The 25,643-nt window shown below is 35.5% G+C and overlaps 1 protein-coding gene across 1 annotated transcript in view; it reads left to right on the top strand.

The window, feature by feature from the left end:
• Positions 1-25,643, top strand: part of LOC150088362 (ribosome biogenesis protein NOP53-like) — a 173,618-nt gene that overhangs the window by 99,329 nt on the left and 48,646 nt on the right. Inside the window, exons 7-8 of the mRNA XM_090370742.1 lie at positions 9,462-9,572; positions 15,935-16,111. Of these exons, the coding sequence (XP_090226868.1) occupies positions 9,462-9,572; positions 15,935-16,111 (288 nt within the window). The remainder of the gene's footprint in view (positions 1-9,461; positions 9,573-15,934; positions 16,112-25,643) is intronic.

The following is a 25,643-nucleotide window of genomic DNA, read 5'->3' as shown; positions in this document are numbered from 1 at the left end:
TTATTATAATTTGCTTGATTTTACAGGCCACGTTTTCATTTCTTTGGATAAATCAAACATTGTTTAAACAAACTAATTAGCTAATTAATTTCATTGTTGATAACGTGTCTGGTATTTTTGCCTTAAACATCTTTGCCGCAAACATTTCCGCCGTATGACTAATTGGCTGTAAGGCAATTTTGCCATAAAAGATAACTGGTTGACAGTTTGGTTTCATTTCTCCATTGACGAAGTTCTCGCAATAACCCTATTTTTATATTATATAAATCTTAACCCTCATAATACAGTGACGAGTAGACATGGTGCTCTTAAAATAGTGGATGATAACCGCTACATATATCGATGATAGAAAATATGGTGATAAAACTTAATGGAAGTGTGAAATAAGAGAATGTAAAGCCAGATTGCAAATATACTAGAAAATGATAACATATCAGCTTGCAAATTCTTCGGTGAGTGCACCATCCCTCCCACCCGTCAAAACCAAAAGTCTACCAAGCTATGGCAAATATTTAAAAGGCAGCTACTAATTCACAACAGTCTTCGAGGGCATTAATTATCGATTCTTTAGCTAATTTAGATCCAACAGCTCGTTCTCTAATGCCATCTTTACCAAATTTATCACGCTGTATTAGAAGTTGGAGGCAAAAGAGAGTCAAGCTCCTCCTATCCCAAAAAAAAAAAAAAAAAAAAAGGTTACATGATTCCTGAGGAGTATAAGTTTCTTGAAAATGGTGAAAATTTTTTGTTATTTCATAGTGGAGAACATGATGTAGACAGAATTTTGGCATATAATCTGGCTTAGATGATTTGGTGAAATATAAGACTGGGCATGTGATAAAACATTTAAATGTAGTCCAGATATTTATTACCAGTTATATACATTGCATATAATGATAAGAAATAGCAGTAACTTTGATAGGAAAATCAGCTGAGGGCGGGCTGAATGGACTATACGTCGAATGCTATAGTGTGATTTCCTATTACTATTTCTCATTGAATTAGTTTTATGAAATATTCTTACAAGAATGGGAAGATTTACCAAATTTTATGTTGATTCTAGCCAAACATTTGCTTTCAGTGCTAAGAGCATATTATTGTTGTGAAGTTATTTACAGACCACCTATTTCTGCAACTAGAACATCTGAAGTTAGTGAATCAGTTGTAACATGTAAGCAGAAAGATTGCTTGTTAAAGCAATTAGACTTGATGCAATATTGAAGAACACTGCATTGAAAATCTGAATACTCACAAAAAGTTTGAAGGATGGCATATCTTCTCTTCAAAATGAGGAATTATTGAGACATGGGATGAAACATAAAAAAAAAAAAGTCCTCTGTGCTTTTTTTAAAAATAATAGTTTTATGAATAATTTTTCATAAATACAAATAGACAAAACTACTAAATGATGTTTAAGAGATTAAATAAAGGATGACAGTAACTAGCAGAAAAATATTCAACTAACTAATTAGTTTAGTGATAAACAATACGGATTATTTAAAATAAAATAATGCCTCGATTATTTAAAATAAAACAGCAATTTTGGATATTATTAGATCTACATACGTGATTTTAAGAGCTTATTTATCAGCATCTTACATATATTGACCTGAAAGTGGTATTCAGTAGATATGAAGCATTCAAGCAAGAATTAAACTCTATCATAATATACTGGAATGGGCTAATGAATTTTTTTAAAACAAATATATAAACAAGGGTATAGTTATAAGCTCCTGATGCTTGTTTGGTGGAGAAATTGTAGTGATTACATTCTTGATTTTTGACAAAGAGTATATATCGTGAATCAGTATTAATCTCCCCATATTCTCTTATCCAAAAATTGGAAGGCGCCTCCGTAGCCAGGTGGGCAGAAGCAGCAGTGTGTAGCACGCGCTTCTTGATTAGACTGAGGATCGAGCCCATGACCACCAAATGCGGATGATGCGGAAAGGTCAGGGAATGACCACCGCATATCCCTGGAGCAATATGGCCTTAATTGCTAATGCTCCTAAAAACCAAATAACAACAACAACCAAAAATTGGAAACTAGGGGCCAATGGATCAAGAACAACGGAGATAACTTCGTTATCCACTTCTTTGGTTGAATATCAGAAACTGATTATTTTATTTGTAGGCATACAGTAATTATTTGTGGGATGAATGGGTCCTGTGCATCTCACTGATTGCCCAGTTCATTCATTGAATAAGATAGACTTATTTGTTGTTGTTGTTGTTATTTGGTTTTTATGAGCTTTAACAACTAAGGCCATATTGCTCCGGGGATATGTGGTGGTCATTTCCTGACCTTTCCGCATCCTCCGTATTTGTTGGTCACGGGCTCGAACCCCAGTCTAATCAAGAAGCATGTGCTACACACTGCTGCTCCTGCCCACCTGGCTACAGAGGTGCCAGACTTATTTATAAACAGTTTCATTTTCTCTTTAGATGTCACCTAATTGAAATAGATTCATTAGTTACAAAGAAAATACAAAATAGTCAACCTCTTCATCTGACTATCAGATTGGGAGGATGAGTCCATATAACCAGTACATCAGCATTCTAATTTGAAGAGACAGATCACCTACAGATTTCATATAAATATAAGCCGTGTTCCCTATGTACAGTTCCATGATTTGGTTTGAGTCTGAAGAGTATGTTCTTATTAACAGGATGTGGGTCTAATATACTCAATTTGGGCATCAGACCAGATGAATTGCATATATATATGGGGGGGGGGGGAAATTTGGGACCACATTTACTAGTGTTATGAATATGATGATGTACATGCTGAACTTGTAAACAATATGCTAAGTGGAGATTTCCTTGAGGAAGCTGAAGAAAGCTTTTTATAATTACGAGATTGTAAAAGCATTCTTTTTACAATCTCGTAAAAACCTTGCTGCTTTCCAGGTATTTGCAAACTGTCTTCTAGTGAAGGTTCGTATCTGTTGATGGGCACTGAGGAGTGAATACATATGTTAAAATAGTAGATTAATTTTCAGAATGGTCATATCATTAACATCTAAATTGAGCAAGCATGGATATATGTGGTACCAATCTGAAAACAGGTGGGTACTTTGCTCTATTTTGACACATAATGAGGCTGATACTAACAAGTGGCTGGTGATGCTAACATTGGTATTTCTGAATACCAATTGTGTATTGGCTTTTCTAAATACAAGTATATAATATCAAAGTTATTCCCTGCATCCAGTTCTTTTGTGACTGCATCATAGTATCCACTCAAATTGGTCAGGCAGGACTTCCCCTTAACAAAACCATGCTGTGTCCGAGCTATAACTGAAGTCTTGTCTAGCTGATCCTGCAGTGCTTCTTTAACCAGTGCCTCCATTAGTTTTCCTGGAACAGAAGTTAAATTCACAGGTCTATAATTACTTGTGTTAGCCTTTGATCCTCCTTTGTGAATTGGGGTCACATTTGCACATCTCCAGTCTATGGGTACCTCCCCTGAGTCCAAGGAAGCTCTCATAATTATGGCTAAGGGTTTGCTTACTTCCTTTGCTCCCTCCTTTAATATAACTGGATAGATCCCATCCACCCCAGGTGCCTTTCTTGTGTTTATCTTCAACAATTTCTCCTCCACTTTACTCTCAGTTATTACAAGATTATCTAGCTTACTGCCAGAGTTGAATACACCTCCTGCATTCCCCTCACTGAATAACTCCTCGTGTGAATGTCGATGCAAAATATTCATTTAGTTTGTTAGCTACCTGAGCAGATTCATCAACAGTTGAACCATCGATATCAAGTGGACCAATCTGATTCATCCTCTTCCTTCTAGAATTTACATAAGTAAAGAACTCTTTGCATCCCTTGCCAAAGATTTCTCGTAATCTGTCTTCGCCTGCCTAACCTCCTTTGTAACTTGGTTACAGATCAACAGATCTATCATAGGCTTCTGTGTCATGTGTTAATTTATATGTATCCCATGCATTTTTCTTCTTTGCCATATGTCTCATTAGTTCATCTGACATCCATTTAGGCTTAAACCTTGAACAGTATTTCTTAGTTGGTATGTAAAGCCTAGTAGTATTTCTTAGTTGGTATGTAAAGCCTAGTAGCTTCCAAGATAAGTTCTTTGAATGTTCCCATTTTGGATTTGCTGTTGGTAACATCATCAGTTCATCCCACTGTATAGAATTTAAATACTGTCTCAGACCATCGTAGTCGCCTTTACAAAAGCAATAACCCTTTCCTTTACCCCTGATGGTAGTTACCTCTTTGAGTAAATCCCACTTCAGCACACTGTGATCACTGCCACCTAGTGGTTCCTTTATCTGCAGATTCTTAATGAATGAAGAATCACTACTGATAATCAAATCAAGAGTATTGCTCCCACAAAATAAATCCACAAAAGTCTTGCTAGACTGTGTGTGTGCGTGTGCATGTGTGCGTGTGTGTGTGTGTGTGTGTGACCAATCCACAAATTCCAGTTAATGTCTGGGAAATCCCTCATTATAAGACTCTCTGATTTACTGGCCCACTCTATTTCCCTGTACAGTTTCTTATTATACTCATCAGAGTCATTAGGCCTATAGCACACTCCTACTCTCAATTTTGATCTCCCAATGCTTATGTCACACCAAACTGACTCGACACTGCACTCTCCAGCGATGTCGACTGGCTTCACTTCCTTGGATTTTGTGTTTCTTAACTAATAGCATAACTCCCCAAATTCCAGTTCTGCATTCCTTATATCTGTGTGACACCACGTCTCTGATATCCCAACAATATCCGCCTTTGATGCTTTGAGCAATACCTCAAATTCATCAAATTTATTTACCAAACTCCTAGCATTGGTGTACACGCAAGTATACATGCACCTGTTCCTATTCTCAGCTACCCTAACACAACCCATATGTTTACTTGTACCGCAATGACTCCCAGCAGTCTCTGAAATATCCTGCATCTTATTTTCCAGGCTTCTTCTCATTCCAATAGAAGCAGTGCAAGAATCACTTTCACCTCTGCCAGTGGCTACTGTTAATCTATTAGTCCTTGTATCGACCCAAGATAGCAGTTTTCCGACCCACCTAACACTGCCTCAATAGCATCAGCAAATATTCTTACACCCTTTCTATTTAAGTGTATCCCATCCCTGTAGAAGCAGTCTTTCCTGTTAACAAGTACAGACCAGGCTGAAAAAAAATTCTACCCCTTGAGCCTTGCACAGTCTTTCCAGGGCTGAATTGATCGACAAGGCTCTCATCACATACTCCCTCCTATCGTGTCTGGGCAGAATTGCAGACACTTTCAAATTCAACCCTAATTCACGGCTTTTTTTCAACAGTGATCTGTACTTGTTAAGTAATTCTGCCGGTCTCCTACTCTTAATATCATTAGTGCCAACGTGTACAACTATATCACCTTTTGTGCCCTTAAAAGATTATATCCGCTCTACAATGTCATCAACCTTTGCCCCTGGTCCTGTTCCACCTATCCTTTTTACAAAGCATGTTTCCCGTTTCCCTGACAATAGAGTCACCAACAAATACTGTTTCCTGTGGGACCAGCGCATTCTGCCTTGGGGTTTGCCGCTGTGTTGCGTAGTGACCAAGTGCAAGCTCTGGCGTTGATGTGGGCTGCTGAGAGCGTGATGGGCCACTCAATTTAGATCCTTCAAGGGCATCCACTCTGTCATTCAAGCTCTCATATAGGCCCAAAACAATGCTGAGTTGTCGCCTGATTTCCTTACATCGCGCGCACACACAAAGACATCCCCCATGGCAATATCATGGCCCGTACCTGATTGCTCCACAAACTTCGTGCAAGCAGTGCATTTTAAAAGGCTGTGATTCAGAGGGCAACTGCCCCCCCCCCCCTCCTCAGTTCTCCTCTGAGCCACAGCACTCCCATTAGCTTGAGCCTTTTGCTTTGCTGCTCTGGTCTGAGTCATGATTTCGATTTAATTTCAATAAAATTTATAGGAAAAAATTGGGAGCTCTGTATTGTAGTAGAACACTGTTACAAGTCATGATCTGATCTGATCTGATATGTGGTGATATAGCTTTGGAATGGTCTGGTTTTATTTGCTTGAGGCGATGTTAATATTTCTCAGCATCATAGGGAGTAGAGGTTTCACCGTATGTGGAAGTGCTCATGCGTAACACAGCTCTTTGCATCGTGCCAATGGACCTTGAATTCTAACAGTCTGTCAATTGTTTGCTGTCTAGTGTGATTCATTGTGCTTAGCCTGCATGATTCCTTGTGTTGTAATCTTCATAATGAGGCTGCCATCCTGCTGTGGACTCATCTTTTATTGATAGGTGGTTGTGGCTCCTTGTGTCATGTCAAGTGCTGTCACTATGAAGTACTACTTAGGATTATCAAATGCTGACATCAACTTAAGTTATCAGGTTGGTGCTGCTTGTTGTGCTGCATTGATACTTGGATGCTCTAGCTTAAGGACAGGAGATTGCTCTAGTGCAACTTCAAGATCAGAGTAGTTGCTGGTGATGGGGTCCAGAAAATTTATAGCCCGCAATTAATCACTAGCAGTTTACCACCGCATCAGTTTATCGTATAAACAATTTATAGCCTACAAATGATCGATAGCATATTTTACCATCTAGAAGCAATGAGATGTGTTTGGCCAAATCATAAAAAGTTATTTTTTATTTAAGTTTTTGCCTTAAGCTATGATTAGCATATATTTGTAATTCTATGAACTATGAGGGAATAGTACGGAAATAAAAAAAAAAAAAAAAAAAAAAAAACACGCGTATGGAAATATGTAATTTAATAGGTAGATTATGTATTTTAATAGTTACATGTATCACAAAAATAGTAAAAAACCCATTATTTAAACAATATAACAATTGGTTAATTTTAAACTAATTATAACATTAGATATGTCATAGTACACTGCAAAAATTCAAAATGAATGTTTATACAATCTTCAGAATCAGTCACATTGGGATAATTAATTACTAAGAAACTGTAATATTTACAACACAGTATGTACATTATTAATAAGAAATATTATGCGCTATACCTCTTAGATAATCAACAATATCACCCCGTCATATGCACTAACAAGCCTTTTAATTCGTTCATCATAATCGCGATACTTCTTTTTTTTTTTTTTTTTTTTTGTTGCCCAGATCGATTCCACTTAAATATTGTTCAATGCGCATTTCGTTAATACTTTGTTCTTTTTTAATGCAATCGATAAATTTCCAAATGTTGGGATGATAAGCAGCGACTTGTTCCTCAAATCTTCTATGCCACCCTTCAACAGAATTATTCGTTCTTGGTAATCCTTCAAGAACAAGCTGGTGTACATTCCACATTTCATGGGAATACTTTGGTGGTCGACGAAGATGTCGTCTGGTTGGGTGTCCAATCCATGTATCCTCAAAATAATCAACAACTTCTTGCGATTCTGGAGGAAAAACACCATTTTGAACACAAATGTTCAAAAACGACTGTCAATCAGAGTGGGCACAAATGCAATTGCTGCCAAAATTCGCATATTTAAAGCAAAATTAGCATCAGTTTCATAATGTTTCAATCCATTATTCTGAATGGAACGAAAAATACATTGTGAAAAGTGGAAAAAACAACCCCGTTGCGAAGCGTCAGGAAAAACTCTTCTGCAAGCATTCATCATCGCCATCTCAAAATCTATAGTTATTGATTGCGGGGACGTAGTCGATTCCAATACTTTCAGCTGCTGTAGTAGAGATACATACATTTCCTCAGACTTGTTAGGCAATGATGCATAAACTAATGGAAGCGATATTTTGTCTATGAATCCATATATCATATACAGCTGATAAAAAAGTAAGAGAACAGTTTTGAAAGTCCCATCGGTATAACAGTGTTCACTTCACACTAACAACTGCAAATTTCTTTTCGTACTGAAAATTAACATACAATTGTCCTCAGGTCCAGAATCAAATTGTAGAAACAATTCTCCATTGCATGATGTTTTATATTCTTCTGTAAAAACTATGTCTCTACGATGCGTTGGAAGAACTGGGCCATCAAAATTTCGATTTCTTATATTTCAGATCATTCATTTCATTGTATCTATATTTGGAAGATTCGGGGCTGCTGCTTGCCTACAGGTTCTCGAAACATTTGAAATAATAATACTATGAGGCATATTATTTGTTGTTTCTGCATAAGTTCGAATGGTATCAAGAAGTTGTGCTGCCTCAACTCCTGCTATGTCTCCACGATGATTGTGCTCCTTCCATGTTTTAACAATGGTGTTATTTACCATAGTAACTCGAGCGGCACATTTGGTTTTTCGGTAATTTTGACACTTCCAGTGAATTTTTGTTTCATTTTGCCTGTCTTTATAAACCAAATGTCCACTAAAGCACAATTTCGGTTTTCCTTTTTCTGATTTCAAAAATTCCACCGACATGATGCGTTCACAAACTCAAAAGGATGAAAAATAAACTCAAAATAAGAAAATGTTGTGATTGTAAGAGATTATAAACATATAAGTACCTCGCTAATCAGCACGCCCTACCCCCACTCCCCTAAAACATGCTACTTAAGTTAAAGGGATTAAGTGGGTACCTACCTAATTCCAATTTTGGAAAATAACAGGCAATTAAATTAAAGTACCTGCAATGGTATGTATTTCTAGGAAATGTATACCTAACATATAACTTCCATTTTTAGCTGCACTTAATTCTTAAATAACACCTATAGAAAAACCTTATTTTCAATTTAAAATGACCAATAAATTTATATAAATTATATGTATTGTCTTGCGATAAAATATGCTAGCGATCATTTGCAGGCTATAAATTGTTTATGCGGTAAACTACTAGCGATTAATTGCAGGTGATAAACTTTCCTAGACTCGCTGGTGATGTGCTCATGTGCCCAACCTTGTGATACACTATTTCAGCTATGGATTTAACCAACAATTTGAACCTTGGACTATATTATGAACTTAGTTCACAACCCCAACTGTGGACTATATCATGGATCTGACTTTTTTCTTTTTTTTTCCCCCTGCTGACCAGGTTACCATGGGAGAGGAGGGTGGATTGGGATTCTTCTATCAGTACTAAAATACTTAAAATGATAGTAGTAGATGGTCTATCTCCACAGGGGTAAACTGTCTACTACTACTATCATTTTAAGTGTTTTAGTACTGATAGAAGAATCTGGTTTATGTTTCTTCCACCATGGGTGAAGAAATGAAAACCAGTGGAATGTATATTGTTGTCACACTTTACCAACATGTTCACCCCCTTCATTATTTTTCAGATGTTTTCATTTCTTTCTTTTTTTTAATAATTTAATTAAACATGAACTGAAATTATGAATTAGCATGGGCTATGGTTTATGGTGATTTATAATGTAAAACCAGTGAGTAGCTCATCTAATGAAAATGTAATTATTCCTAATAACTCAAAAGAACAGGAGTAGCCTTTTATTTAAAGGAAAGTTTTTCTTTCATTTCTTTTTAGAATCTTTTGGAAATTGCACTGGAAGGCGAAATGCAGAAGGAGAAAGAAGAGAGACAAATTGAAAGAAGTTTGACAGAAAAGTTTCCTACCAAAGATCATGCACCTACTCAGGTATTCTTTTTTGCTGGGGTGGGAGGGGGGGGGAAGAAAGTATTTTCTTTAATTCTTATTTTTATAAAGAGCTACCTGCAAATAAAATTATACTTGTTCTTTAAATTTGTATCATTTTATATATTATAAGCGAGTTAAATAAGTTTTACCTTAACACATAACACTTAGTTATCTTACTGATACCCATCATCAGACCATGCTGTTAGGGGTAGAAAAATAGAAATGGTTACATATTTGAATTATATTATAATAATTAATTGCGAATTTTAAAGTACTGTATTTAAGGTTAAATTTCCGCTAAAAATAAGTAAATACGTGCGGATAAAAATACATAAAGATCAAATTCTTACCTGCTGGCAGACTCTTGCTTGCCAATGCTACCAGAACCTGACATGCATACTGGAAAGAGGTACTGCCAACAGTTAATTTATAGGTGAGGGATTAAATCTATTAATCAATAGATTTAATCCCTCACCTATAATGCCAAATTTTTCTATTCCGGATCCAGTGGTTCTTTTTGGAGTGTGGAAGCCTGGGGTGAACTTTGCTCTCATCCTCTGATTGTCTGTAGTTTTTGTTCAGGCTGGTTCTGGGGGTCTGGAGGAAGTTGTGTGGGGGCTGCTCTTTTGGATATCTCGACTATTTTCTTTTCCTGTTTTTCCATTTCTTCTATTTTCTTGTTGAAAAGGTGGAAATATTGTGGGTTAAATTTGACTCCGTTTTCTGTTAATTGATGAGGCTCTGAACATTTTTATGGAAAAGGATTCTTTAAATTTTCTTCTGTTGTATTGGTTGTCTATATAGAGGATTCTAACATTGTTGAAATTCCATGTTGCGTTCATGCATGAATGCAACATGGAATGCATGAAGGGCTGTGTTGGATTTCAGGATTCTTCCATTTGTGATTCTCATTCACAGATGTAAAAATTTGAGCATAAAAATTGCTAAATTAAAATGTAGACATGAATTTCTCATTACATCTAGAAATGAAAAACTTACTCTGGCCAGTCTTAACAACAGACTCGATTAAAATAACTTTTCAACGAAAATCATTAACATTGCATGTTTAAAATGATTATGCAGCATAATTAAACAAATCAGATTAGACATAGCAAAACTTACAGACACTTACAATAGTAACCTTGCAGATTTAAAGGCAAACCTTACAGAAAATGATTTTTCAAACATGAACAGATTAATTACCATTTGATCCACCAAAACACATATAGATTTAACCAAGTGTCTAAATGATAAAATTTATAGACTTAATTCCTGAAATTTACCGCATAATTCAAACAGTTGCCAATCTTTCCCAAATAAATGCAACCATTCTCACAAATGCACCCAATCAAGTGTTAATTCCAAACCACCCAGCCATATCATTAACTTAAGCTCAGAAAAACCTTCACTACAGCAGAAGTTAACATACTTAACAAAGGCCTAAATTTTAAACCCTCTCCTAGCCATATCCCCCACACTTGACTTCCTAGCCCCCCACAACAGTTTAAGGAACATTCAGAACAATCAAGCCAAGGATACCATCAATATAACAGCCATTCAGCTTCTACATAACACAGATTACAAGAGGATGTAAAAGGAAACCAACAATCTAACCACTAGCGAAAGAAAAGCCTCAAAAACTGAAAGAAGACAAAAATATCCACATAGCAGAGAAGGGGAACACCACATAATCAACAAGAAAGAATACGTTGATAAAGTCCAAGAGCTGCTAAAAGACATCAACACCTACAAAGTATTAAGAACAGACCCTGCCGGTGGCCTTGAGAAGAAAGTAAAACAGAAACTGCAAGCTATGCTCAACCATAAATATATAGAGGACGACCTCCATAAAAATCTGGATCCCACCAGCTCTGGAGCTTTATACCTGTTCACAGATATAAAAGCTCTTAAACCAGGTTTCCCTGTCAGGCCTATTATCAGTGGTAGACTTCACCCCAAGCAGAAAATATCAAAATGGTTAACACAATTCTCTCCCATATAGTACCAAAGAATCAGAGATCATTAAAAAAGAGCCAAGACCTAATTTCCAGACTTAAGAATGTTAAAATCAGCAGCGATGATATCTTGGTATCAGTTGACATGGACTACTTGTTTACCACCATAACATAGAAGAAGCCAAAACATGCCTCCTTGAAGCAATAGATAGCCACATCCATCTAGGATATTCAAGAGCCCTACGAACCACAGAATTATTAGATCTCATAAATCTTTCAGTAGGAAAACCCTACTGCTCATTAAACTGAGGATTCTATATGCAACTTTCTGGCCTCAGCATGGGAAATGCCATCTCTCCACTCATGGCAGAAATATTTGTCAAAATTAAAAGAATTCCTGGGAAACCAACCTAAAGAAACAAAAATTCTGGAACAGGTAGGTTGAAGATATGATAGCAATCTGAAGCCACAGAACAGAAAATCAACAAAAACTTTTTGAAGCTCCTAGCAACCATCATCAAAAAATCAAATTTAAAATGAAATAGAAAACAACAGCAGCCTTCCTTTTCTAGATATCCTCTTCACCAGAAAACCCAGGGCTACTTATGGAAGTTTACAGGAACCTACAGACATTGGGATCATCTTACAAATCCTGCCGTCTGTTCTTAACAAAAATCGGTGTTCTCAATTCCTCCATCCTCATAGCATACAGAATTTGTAAAGAAGAAAACCTCCAATAAGAACTACAAACAATAACCAGGCTTGCCTTGAAGAATGGATTTCCTCTACGTGTTACTCTGGTCAACACGTAAAATGTTACAAAAATGAAAATACTGAATTTTGACTAATTTTATGCTACTGAACATGAAAATCACATTAAAATTTTTCGATAGGCTCCTGTTTTCGAATTACAGTGGATGTCTCATATTAGCGAGTTACTCTGCATTACAGCTCTTAGCAAAACACATGGCAACACCGCAATTTCAGTATCACCATGCTCTTATCACGTGATCGGCACTGTTGCCTCCCTCCGCATCACGTGATAAGATGTTGCCTCAAATACATCTTCAACTCTGTTGCAGTAATCTTTGAATATGGCTAGGTACTCGGTGATTTGTTCTCTGTGAGATTCCTACTTTTTGCACAATATTTTTTTGCATAAGATTAATATGCCCCGTAATTGTGTGAATAATCCAGATGACTTCTGTTATGTATGCGGAGAAATTACGTTAGCCTAAAGAAAGCATCCCTTAACTCAAGCCATAAAAAGACCTACTTCTTGTATATTGGATGTAAAATAGATGATCAAGACAAGAACTGGGGTCCACACATACGCTGCACCACCTATTCATCAAAACAACACGTGAGTTGAATCAAAAGGGTTGTTTTATGCCTTTTTCAGTGCCCATGATATGGAGGGTGCCAACAATCAGTCACAGACTGTTGCTTCTGTATGGTGCCCAAAAAGTGGACAGTGACAATATGCCATCTGCAATTTGTCCCGTGCCTCACGGTGAACTACTACCTATTCCTGAACCACCTGAACGTTTTTCTGTACCCTCTGATGAAGAAAGTGATGAACATCAACTTGTTATACATAAAGAAGTACCGCAGCCATCTATGTCAAGGGATCCATCATTTTCTCCAAACCTTTATCCTTCTGAAAAACATAAGATCACAGGAAGTCAGCTTTTGGCCTCGAGGCTACAACAGTGGAATCTTCTAGATCATTCTGTGAAAGTGGCAACATTTTGTACTCGAAATGAAGACTGATAAATTTCAAACAGAATATAAACTCACTGTTTGTAAGGATGTTGATGGTCTAATGGCAGCAATGAACATGATGCACGTTCCTGAAGAATGGAAACTATTTATAGACTCTTCAAAGGTTCTTAAGCCTGTGTTATTACACAATTGAAATATGCTACCTCCAATACCTCTTGCGTATGCCATTCACAAAAAAGAAACATTTGCAAACATGGAGAACTGTCCACAAAAAAGAAACATATGCAAATATGGCAAACATCCTTTTAGGTGTGCACTATCAGAAGTGTAAGTGGCAGATATGTGGTGATTTAAAGGTATTTGCCATTTTATTAGGACTACAAAAGGGTTATGCTAAGTATTGTTGCTTTCTCTGTGAGGTATAGTTGTGCCAAGGATACACTACAAGAAGAATTGGCCTCAATGAAAATCATTAACACCTGGAATGAAGAACGTAGCATTTGAACCTATGGTAGGTCCAAATAAAGATTTTCTTCCACCACACCACATCAAATGGCCCATGAAAAATTTCGCAAGGACTTTGGAAGTGAACGGTCCTGTATTCACATACTTGCAAGAGAAATTCCTAAGACTTAGTACAGAGAAGATTAAGGCAGGCATTTTCATTGATCCACAAATAAGGCAACTTTTTCAAGACAAACAGTTTGAATGCATCCTTTTGATAGTGAGAAATCAACATGGAAAGCCTTTTGAAACATATTGACTGGTTTTCTAGAAAATGTTAAAGCTGGCAATTACAAGCAACTTGTGGAAGATCTCATTACTTCTTATGAAAAACTGGGGTGCAAAATGTCATTGAAACAACTCACACTTGGATTTCTTCCAACCAAACTGGTGGTGTCAGCGACAAACACGATAGCTCTTCCATCAAGACATTGCTGTGTTGGAACAAAGAAACAAAAGAAAATGGAGTGCTGCCATGTTAGCTGATTATTGTTGGATGGTGAAAATGGATGCTCCCAAAGCTGAATGCAAGCGAAAGCCGAAAAGGTCTTGAAATTCTTCTGTTTGATACAGGTATGTTCATAGCTACATCTTACTGCCATATAAATAAAAAATACCTTATATAAATAGAAAAAATACTTTTTTTGAAAACAAGAACCAATCTGTCATTTTAAGCACTATTTCCATGGTTAGCACCCCAAAATATATAAAGTAAACTGACTTTCATGCCCGTAACAAGATATGACCCAAAATTTGTTATTCAGTGTTATTAATAGAGGCAATAGAAGACATCTCCAAGGCTTTCACACAACTCCAACCCAGCAGGGATAGAAGAACCACCATATGCATACCTTACATACCAATAAACAGTACAAAAATATCAAAAGAAACTAAGAAATATGGAATCACCACCATTTTCAAGAGTTCGACCTCCATTAAGCAGATCCTAAGACAACAGACCAATAACCCCAACAACCATAGAGGTCCTATTTATAAAATAGACTAGCTGTGGGGGTACATACATAGGAGAATCATATAGAAGACTCAACTGCAGAATCAAAGAACATAAAAAAAGATGTACGATATAGAAGAATCCTGAAATCCGACACAGCCCTACATACATTCCATTGTGGTGACACATGGGGTTTCAATAACATTAGAATCCTCTCTACAGACAACCAATGCAACAGAAGAAAATTTAAAGAAGCCTTCTCCATAAAAATCTTCAGAGCCTCTTCAATTAACAGAAAACAAGGAGTCAGATTTAACCCACAGTATTTCCACCTTTTCAACAAGAAAATAGAAGGAATGAAAAAAACAAGAAAACAGAAAAGTTGAGATATCCAGAAGAGCAGCCCACATACCCCCCCCCCCCAGACCCCTAGAACCAGCCTGCACAACAACCACAGATGATTGGAGTATGAGAGCAACGTTCACCCCAGGCTCCCACTCCAAAAAGAACGACTGGATCCAGGATAGAAAACTTGGCATCGTTCTGTTGGTTAATAGACTTAATCTGTCAGCAGGTAACAATTTAATCATTACGTATTTTTATCCGTATGTATTTACTTATTTTTAATCTGTTTTCTATTGTAACCAAAATGGAAATTAATAATCATTGTAATATAATTAAAATTTGTAACCCTTTCTATTTTTCTATCCCTAACAGCATGGTCTGATGATGGGTGTCAGAAGATGCCTGAAACATCACCTTAAATGTATAGTGGTTTGGGCGATGAGCTTAAGCAGAATTGCAAAGCCGATTAGAGGGGGAGGGAGCTCCCGCACCTCTAATCGGCTTTGTAATTCAGCCCATAATTTTCTTAATTCATCATAACTTTTAGGATATTAACATTCTTTCACCTTTTACAAATCTACTATACTTCTTTTTTCTACTATCCTTATCCTTCTAGTCCTTGGCACTTTGTGTATTTTTCACCTCCATCTATGCAAACTTTATTAGACTTATCTATTCTTATATATACTTTTGCATCCTTTACTGCTGCTTTGCACATTTTGGTACATCTGTCATACCTTGCTTATTTATTTTAATCCATAAACTGAAGCTTTGATTTTATATTACATTTAATATATATATATTTATTTATTTACGTGAGATGTGACCTCATTGATATTTATACCTCATAATATTTATATAATTAATGTGTTTATACACAGGAAACTTGGCTTGAAGAAATGTCTTGTGGATTATTTAAAGAAGATCTAAAATGTGGTGAGACCGAATCACATGGAGAAGAAGAAACAGATTCTGACATAATAAGAAATCCTCTAACCAGAAAGGAAGAAAGAAAACCAAAAGTGAAAAGAAGAAAAAAGAATGAACAAAAACTTAGGGTAAAGTTATTATTATTATTTTTTTTTTTATCAATGCTGTAGACCTTTTCTAAATCAAATATGATGAGGGTGGGGAGGGATATTAAATTGGTTTTCTATCACAAATAGAGGATAAATGTTTTTACTTGTTGACATTTTTCTATGCAAGAATTATTGAATAGAAAAACGTTGGTTATATGATAATATATAACTTGATATAAAAAATTTCTGTTTCCGAGATAGTTTAAGCCCATTTGAAAAAACGGTAATAGGATGTAGGAACTATGTAGGAAACTTAAAAATGTAGATGTTAAGTGTGCCAGAGCCTTTACATTACTAAGATAATTCTGTTTGCCATGTAGTGATGTATTGGTAACATTACTTTCAAGTAATGAGAAATATAGCTAGAAAGTTAAGTTGAGAAATAGTTAATGTATAATCTAATGTCTTCAGGTGGGAAGACAAAGGTTATAGTGCACTGTGTCCCAGTGTAAAAAACTATAGTGTAAGGTTTGCAGAAATCTGGGTGGGTACTAAATTTATGTTTATAATTAGACTAAGAAAAAAAAAAAGTTTGTTTATATTTGACTGTATCTTATCTGTATTTTGTATGCTGAATCCAGCAGCATCATTGATTTTTCTCTGGTGTAAATTTTTGGCATCATTTGAAAGTTTTATATTTTTATAACATTTATTTTCTATGTGCAAGTTCATAGAAAACCTGTGATATATAAAATTCTGTAGTATTCATATAAGTTTCTTGCAGTTTGCTGGGTATGTCAAACAAAGGTGTAAGTTATTCTCCAGACTTGTTATGCTATGTTAGTGGTATTATGTATGCCTGAAGCAGGTAAATCATATTGGTGACAATAAGCTTTTACAGTGCATGCAAAACTTATTTTGGAATGCCTGTCAGTGATCAAGACAAGTGGGCACCTCGTATCTGCTATGGTAGCTCTAAGTGTATCCTCTCTGCTATACCCTAAATATGAAGAGTCTACAGACCATCATGACAACTGCTACTTTTGTATAGTAGATATATATCAAAGTTTAAGAAGTATGTGGATTGAAAAAGTTAAGTATATTCCAACATACTATCTTCTATTGATCTGGTGCCATACAATGAGCATTGCCAATTCTCAATCTACCTTCAAGAAGAATCTTCAGAGCTGGATGAGAATCTGGTAAACAGCATAATTGTTCAAGTATATCACCACATTTCTCTAACCAGCAACAACTGAATTATTCAGATCTGACCAAGTCTGGTGCAGAACTCCTGATATCTTGCCTAAAGGAGTGGAATATGCTAGACTGCATCTGCAAGATTTCTACATATAAAAAAGAGATATGTCAATTATGCTTGTTTTTGTCTGATTATTCTTTGTGAATAAATTGGTATTAGTCACAATTTGGAAATCTACATAGACAGTTCGTGTCTATGTACAGCCATCAATTTCTGTTGAACATTGTTCATGTTTTTAAAGAAGGCTACAGAAGTATGAATTGTGTTTAAATGAGATGTATGTGGAGAATTAAAGATGCTAGAAATCCTTCTGGCCTTGCAAGGTAGTTTCAGGGCAGAATAATGAAAGTGAGGGAATTTGTTTTCTCTGCCTCTGGGACAGCAGGGCAGTTTTTAGATCATCATTGTTGATTTGGCAGTTGTAAAGAGCAATCACTTCTATTTTGACTAAATCTGTGCATGTATTTAAAGGCTAAAGGATTGGCATATTGGATTAATTTTTACTTTTCATTAATTTTTTTAATATATTGTAAATTTAATTTTGATTAAAGTTATTTTGGGTGATAATTTACAAATTTAATAAATGATTTTTCCAAGATCAATATTATTGAGTACCTCATCAGAGCTATCATGATTTCACTGCTTGCAGTGCCTGTGCATTCAAGGGTTATCTATTTACTAACTGTAGCACCTCTGATGATTCTTTACTTTGTTACCATTTCAAGCCGTGTACCCAGTGGTGAACTATAGTGGGCTCGCGAGAGCCCATTGTTGAAACAATCATTTATGTTACAAATTAAATCCTGAATTCAATTATTGAGTATCCAGAGCCGGGAACTAGGGTAAGGCGAGAGGTACCCCCCGTGCAGCATTTTAAGGGTGCATTCGACCAGTTATGTATTTTAAAATTGCTTCGTTTTTGATTTAATTACAGTTGGAACTCTGTTTAACGAACTTCTTTATAGGGAATTTATTTTTGAATTCCTCTTGGTAATTCAAAAATTACGCATTTAAAATAGTTTCCATAGAACGGAGGAAATTTCCATATAACAAACGGATTATGAGACTAAACTTTGTACCGTTGTGCAATGTCAGTGGTGCCCATAAAACCAATGCAGATACCTGCCCCACATACTGAGAATTCACGCTAGAATATGCTTTATATAGCCAGTCAGAAGATTAACGCATAATCCCGAGACGGATAATAGCCTCTGGTCAACCTGTGTTGTGGTTCGCCTTTATTTCGGCGTCTCACTTTTCGGAGAAGTGAGTGAATCACGCCTTCCAGTAAATATTTCCTGTCTAAGTTTACATGGTCACAGTAGCTGAATATCCAAGTGGTTCTGACAGTTTGGACAGTATTCAAAGAACTAGTGACGTTAGCAATGTCTTGGGGGGGGGCAGAAATGAGGTCACCTGAGATATTAAATAAATTTTCTGAAGATGAAACGTTGATAGATTTTGAAACAGCATCGGGGCCTTCACTGTGAAGGAAATGTTTCAAAATATAAGGGCCTACATAAGTTTTTTTGGCGTTCAAAGAATATTTACTTTTTTTTTTTTTTCTGGTTCCACTAGTCGTTGGGAAATTTTAATGAATGCTTTGAAGATTTCAACTAATTTAGGGTTACCAGATCTAGAATTCAAAAACTAGGACATTTTTAGAAATGAGAATATTTTAAAAATTATATTTATTATTAAAAAATTGCGATACTTGTTTATTGTTTACTGACAATCATTTTCAGTAAGTTTGGATTACAACGAAAGTAGTTATAAAATGTTTTACAATCCATTTTCAAATTATAAGTAGCCAGTAAAATATTGTTTACAGTATTTGTTTCCATTTTATTTCTAATGTTACTCCATTGATTTAACAAAAATACTCTCTATGTTCCTATTGTGGGCAAAAATAGAAAATGTATATTGAGCAATTTTTAAAAGCTCGGAACATACTTCGGTACTCTTGCATTGATTAAAATATTCAGCTGACTTTCTATTATCTAATAAATTTTCCTAATTATCATCTTTCTTTTTCTCAGAAACAAATTCCTTAAAATTCATAAATTGGTCAAATGATCTACTATCATTGATTTTCAAGTAGATAAATGTTGAAGTTCAGGCCACGCGTGTAATTTGGGGATAATAAAAAGGTAAAATTTTCCGATAATACAGTCCACTTAATGCAACCAGCGCATTATTTTTATTTATTCTGTTGTATTTGTATGGGTGGCTTCTAGAACAGAAGTTCATCTCCGCCTCGTTGCTCTGTTCAGTTTTTACAGACTGTGTCAAGGTAAAGCCAGTATGTGTCATGTAGGGGGGGGGGGGAAGGTGCCGGTTGAACAGGATAATGGAAAGGGGGGAGAGAAAAAAAAATATATATTAATTAAGTTTTTCATCCCACATGGGAGACACTGATAGGACATAAAAAATTTGTCTGTGAGCTTATATGTGTGTTTTGCATGTAGTGTAGTAATTTGGCCTTTTGGCTGCCAAGAAGCAGCGATTACCTGGAGAACCGCTTCCAAGTAATTGTCTCTAGCCATGGGAAGCTAGACCTTCCTTACTATCTGCTAGCCCTCCTCCCTGGGGAATGAGTTTCCCAGAGAGGAAAAGAAAATAAGTGCAAAGTGAAGAGGGGGAAGGAGAGGAGGACTCCCCCGGCTCAGGGGAGCCCCAATCCAGGATAATTGTTAGAGGGGTGGGGGGGGAATATATATAATTAAAAATAATAATTATTAAAATAAATAAAAATAAAAGAGAGAGAGAGAGAAGGTTTGCTGGCCAGGCCTGGGGAGCCCCAGAGCGCAAGATTTATTCTGTTGTGTGGACCGAAGGTGCAACGCACAGAACATTTATTTTATGATGAGATGATTTTTTCAATTACAAAAAACTAAAACGCAAGTGTAAAATCTGCGAGGATGCCCTAAAAACCAGGACATGTCTTCGGAAATGAGGACGTCTGGTAGCCCTACACTTAAAGGACATACAGACAGAAGATCGTCGTCCAAAGAACGAGCTATAAAATCTTTGTTCTTACAAATAAGTTCATGAACATTTATTAATATTGAAGATATGTCGGCAAATGCGGAAACTATCAGTATTGCTCAAAGTCTGCTTGTACAAACAGACTATCCATTTTTATGCAGCTTGGCTGCATGGAATAAAATTCTTCATAACATTGACAGTATAAATAAAGCATTGCAAGCTAAAGCTTTTCATACAGTTAATAAGCAGATTGATAAAACATCAAAGAAATAGGGAAAAATTAATTTCAAGTTATTTTTGGATATGTTGTTACCACAGCAGAAAAAACGGGTATGCCAGTTACATTTCCAGCAGAAAGAAAGAAAAAGAAAAATGTCACTTTACAAATTTGCCGACGGTTTCAACTTATATGCAGAACAAAAAATTTTGTATTGAAATTAAATACCTTTTGGATGTTCTTGTCAATGACTTCAGCACTAGTTTTGAAAAACTGAATACTATTTCTCCAGAATTTGATTTTCTATTTCGTACTTCACTCGCATTAATTAATATATCTGACTTTGCAGAAGGCTACGTCCGACCTTGCATTAAAACCAATAAAGATTTAAATGCATCAGATATTTCAACAGAAATTCAAAGTTTCAAAAATCATGTTTTATCAATTCTGTGGGACCCCCTTTAAACTTCTCCGAATCATTCACGAGTATCGTCTAATAAAATGTTATCCAAACAGAAATAGTGTTAAGATTTTTCTTACCCTGCCTGTAATAGGTCCTTTGGTAAACTTAAATGGATTAAAAATCACCTTAGATGAACAACTGGACAAGAACGACTAACCAACATATCAATTATATCCATTGAAAATCACGTTGCACAAAACAAACTATGATAACATTGTTGATGATTTTGCTTCGGCAAAAGCGAAAAAAATTCAATTAAAAATACATCTTCATTGCATATTTTTAGTTTGTTATTATTTTCAAAGTATTCTATATTATATTTCGCAATATTTGGTTTCTATGATTTTATTCTAGATATATAAATGTGTAAACTGTATGATATCTGTGGGGGGGGGGTTATTTCTTTGTAGTTATATGTACAAATTTTCTTTGTAGTTTGTATAGGGCAATTTTTTTTGTAAATAAAAACGAGTATTTGTAAGTTTCTTTTTATTTGATATTTTTTGTTATATTCATTTGTATTATTTTATTAATAAATATATGCAAATTATAGATCGTTTCAATAGTAATTTTTATAAATTCATGAAGATTGACGACCTACATATAATGGGGGCATACTTATATTACGTTTGCCGCAGGCATAGGATTGCCTAGTGAGTGAGTAGATTTGCAAACAGACAACACTGTGAAATGTCACTCAGCATGCTATGTTTCATGTAACCAATCCGAACGGTTGTCTTAAGCCACGCGGTAGGGATAAGTGAGCAATTGAAATAAGCCGATTTGTGTATGAGGGTAGGTAGGACAGAGAAAGTAATTAGTTGAGTTTCTATGCCGGAGAGAAGTGTATTGCTTATTATCAAGTATTTATTAAAATCTATAATTTTAAATCAAATTTTTAGTTTCTTTATAATATTTAAATAATATAATGCTTTTTTAAATTTATTAGCCATGAAAAGACAGTCCGATTTATTAATTTTTTTTGGAAAAGACAAAAAAAATAAATCTGCTTCTACGGATTCTGCCAGTGTAATGGAGAAAATTGATTTTCATAGTGAAGTTATTTCTTCAAATAATTCTACAAATACAAATATTGATAACGAGGATATTATAAATGATCAGTATGTTAGTTATGAAGTGGAACAGCAACTACCCGATTGTTGGAATGAGAAGCAAGCAATTTTTTTTTAAAATTCAGTACAAGTGGGTATACATCCAAAATGGAAAATTAGATTGTTCTGTTTGCGCTAAAAACTTAGGTGTTGAACAAGAAAAACGTTGTCATGGTTCAAAAGAATGGATGGAAATTAAGGTAGAGCCGAATGGAAAGAATAAAAATAGTAGACAGGCATCTTTGCGCAAAAAAACTATCCAATCACAATGAGTCAATGGCACATAAAAAATTCTTAAAAACAAACGAAGAATCACAAAGGCATGTACTTCCAAATGTCATTGACAGACTGAATGATAAAAAAATTCGAACTACTGCCAAAATTTTTAATTCAGTGTACAGTCTAGTAAAAAGAAATCGGCCAATGTCTGACTTACCAGATGAACTGGAGTTACAAAGTAAAAATGGCGTTGACATAGGAGTTTCGTTGCATTCCAGATTTTCGGGCATTAGAATCGCCGAACATATTTCAAATGAAATAAAAAAGGAAATCTTTACAAAAATAATAGAAAAGAATGCCAAAATCAGCATAATAATCGATGAGTCGACAACATTATCCAAACAAAGTGTCTTAATTCTTTACCTATGTGTTGAACTTGCTGAGCCTTGTATGATTTTTATAGATCTTTTTATATGATTTTTATAGAACAGACCACCGCTGAATGCATACATGCCAGCGTAATTACAGCTCTAAACAGCTATGGTTTTTCCAAAAATTATTTAAAAGAAAATCTTATTGGATTTTGTTCCGATGGTGCTAGTGTAATGTTGGGGAAAAAGTCTGGTGTTTCAACCAGACTTTTACAACAATTCCCAAACATCATTATTTGGCATTGCCTGGCTCATCATTTGAAATTAGCATTAGATGATTCTATAAAAAATATAAAAGAAGTGAATCATTTTGAAATATTTCTAGATAAACTGTATGCATTATATCACCAATCTCCAAAAAACCAGCGTGATTTGAGGATGATTGCTAAAGAACTTGATGTGGAAATTATAAAGATCGGTCATGTGTTTGGGCCACGATGGGTGGCATGTAGCTTGTTGACAGCAATTGCAGTTTGGAGGAATTATCCTGCTTTGTGCAAACATTTTGCATCAGAAGTTAAATATTCGGGATTATTAAACCAACTTTTAAATCTTGAATTTCTTAATGATCGACATCCTGCAGGAGCTCTCTTACCTTTCAGAAGCTTTACAAAGTCGCAGCATCACAATAGTAAAAGCAGATAAATTAATTATTCGAACTATCAATGCTATTGATTATTTGAAAAATTCGGAAGGAAATTATGAAATTAAAATTGAGAGCATGTTGAAGTCGAAAGAATTTGAAGGAATCGAAAGTAAGAACACATTTAAAAAATTACCTCGTGACAAATTATAAAACTGCATTGTTTTATCCTTAAAGGATTGGTTATTAATGCAACAGAGCAATTTTAAATTAAAGAAGTAAAACAATGATATCATTGACAATGAGGAATTGAAAGAAATTTTAAACGTATGCTACCTGGAAATGTGGAATATGGAAGAACTCCTCTCCTTGGCAAGAGGGTGAAAACTGAATAAGAAATTTAAGTTTTATAATAAAATATGAAATAAAAATTAATGATTTTAGAGATTTTGTAGAGATTTTGTTTAAATTCCAGTGAAATTCCCTTATCAATTAAAAAAGCCAGAAAAATCCTTGACACCATTGCAATTAGCAGTGCTGAAGCTGAGCGAGCTTTCAGTGTAATGAATAACATTGTGACAATAAAAAGAACATCTTTGACAATTAAACATGTTGCAGATATGATGACCATAAATCTAAATGGAAAATCATTGCTTCAATTTGATCCGGATCGTTCCTCAGTAATCGTCGCTCAGCTGTTGAGCAAAGCAGAATATTGGCAAGAAATATTAATAGAGAAGTACATTCTATATGGCAGTTTAAAAGTGTGTGTGTGTTTGCATGCATGTTGGAAGTTTGAAACTTCTTTAGAATCTTTTGAAATGTTTACTTTTCGACATGTTGAATTAGAAATTTTTTCTATCGAAAGTTTTTATGAAATACGGTAGAGAATGACTCTTAACAGAAGTGACGCCGAGAAGCCCTCTGGTGGAATCTGCGGATGACGTCACTTCCATGATCGATCAAACTTACTGGGCAGAAAGTTGGAAAAACTGTGAGCCCATTGTTAAAATATTCACAGCTCACCATTGCGTGTACCAATTTAAAAACTTGGTGCATTGCTAGAAGAATTCAGGTCACTGAAGAAATGAGTGCCGAAAGCTCATCAGGGACTGAAGATTCTAGTAATCTGGCAAATGATGTACTTCCAATTTGAGCCCTGGAACAGAATAATAAATTGTGGGCTGCACTGGTTCAGATGGATTTAGTTCTAATAGAAGACTCCATTGTCAAGAAAAATGAGTAACATTTTTTGTAATAAGGATAGGTGGACTAGAACCAGGGTGTGTCTGCCAGAAGAAACAATTGTTATATTTTAAAGGGGATAGAGAAGGCATTATTATTCATGTGGGTTCTAATATTAAACACACATTAACTGATGATTTGTTAACCATGCTGAAAAAAATGCCACAAATGAGGTCAGAATGTGCATATGCCTGCAGTTTTGCCCAAGCACGATAGGAGGGACTATGAAAGCCTTGTGGTTTAACTCAAGACTTTAGGGACTCTGAAAGGCTTTGGGGAGGGATTTTATCAGCATGGTTTGCACTTCTAGCTAGAAATGCAGACCATGCTAATAAAAATGGTGCAAGGGTTGTTGCCATTGGCATTGAGAATGCCTTAAAGGTTCAGCTTGCACTCATCTCAAGAATTCTTGTTTAATTGCCACAACAATTGAGGGTAGTATTGTTTCAAATGAACAGGAAACTCATACTAAGGAAATTAGCTTAAATAACTTCAAGGATATGTCAGGAGTGTTGTTAATAAAATGAGCAAATTTGAATTTCTGATTAGGACAATTAATTCTGAAATAATATGGCTAATGGTATTTAGGAAGGATAGGGAAGAGAGAAGGGGTGGTATAGTTATGTTTCTTATCAAAAGAAATGTTGATCATGGCAAAACTAAATTTAGAAGACATGCTTGCTAGTATAGATCCCTGTGGTGTGAATTAGCTTGGAAGCAAAGATATGAGAGCAAGAGTAATTTACAGATCAGAAGATTATGGTGAATGCCTCTACTTGCAAATAGAATGGGCGAGCAACTCCAGGTGGTAGATGGCTTTCATCAACCGGTGAAATACCACCACTTTGCTTATTGGAGGCTTGAAGTGGTGAAATCTATGTTTAGTCTCTAGAGCAAAGTTTCCGGCATCCCCCCCTCCCCCCATACTTCTCCTTCAACCCATGCACGGTACTAAGTACTATAGGTTTTGATACCTTTCGTGTTTGGGGTTTTCATAAAAAAAAAAAAAAAGTGTGCTTATCTTTTTATTATGGAGTAATTTCCATTTGCCG

This window comes from Mastigoproctus giganteus, chromosome 3, assembly GCF_048544385.1.
Source record: "Mastigoproctus giganteus isolate SK-2022 chromosome 3, ASM4854438v1, whole genome shotgun sequence".
In the NCBI taxonomy this organism is placed as follows: Eukaryota; Metazoa; Arthropoda; class Arachnida; order Uropygi; family Thelyphonidae; genus Mastigoproctus; species Mastigoproctus giganteus.
Note: the sequence above shows the minus strand (reverse complement) of the source record. Positions and strands in the feature narration are given on the sequence as shown.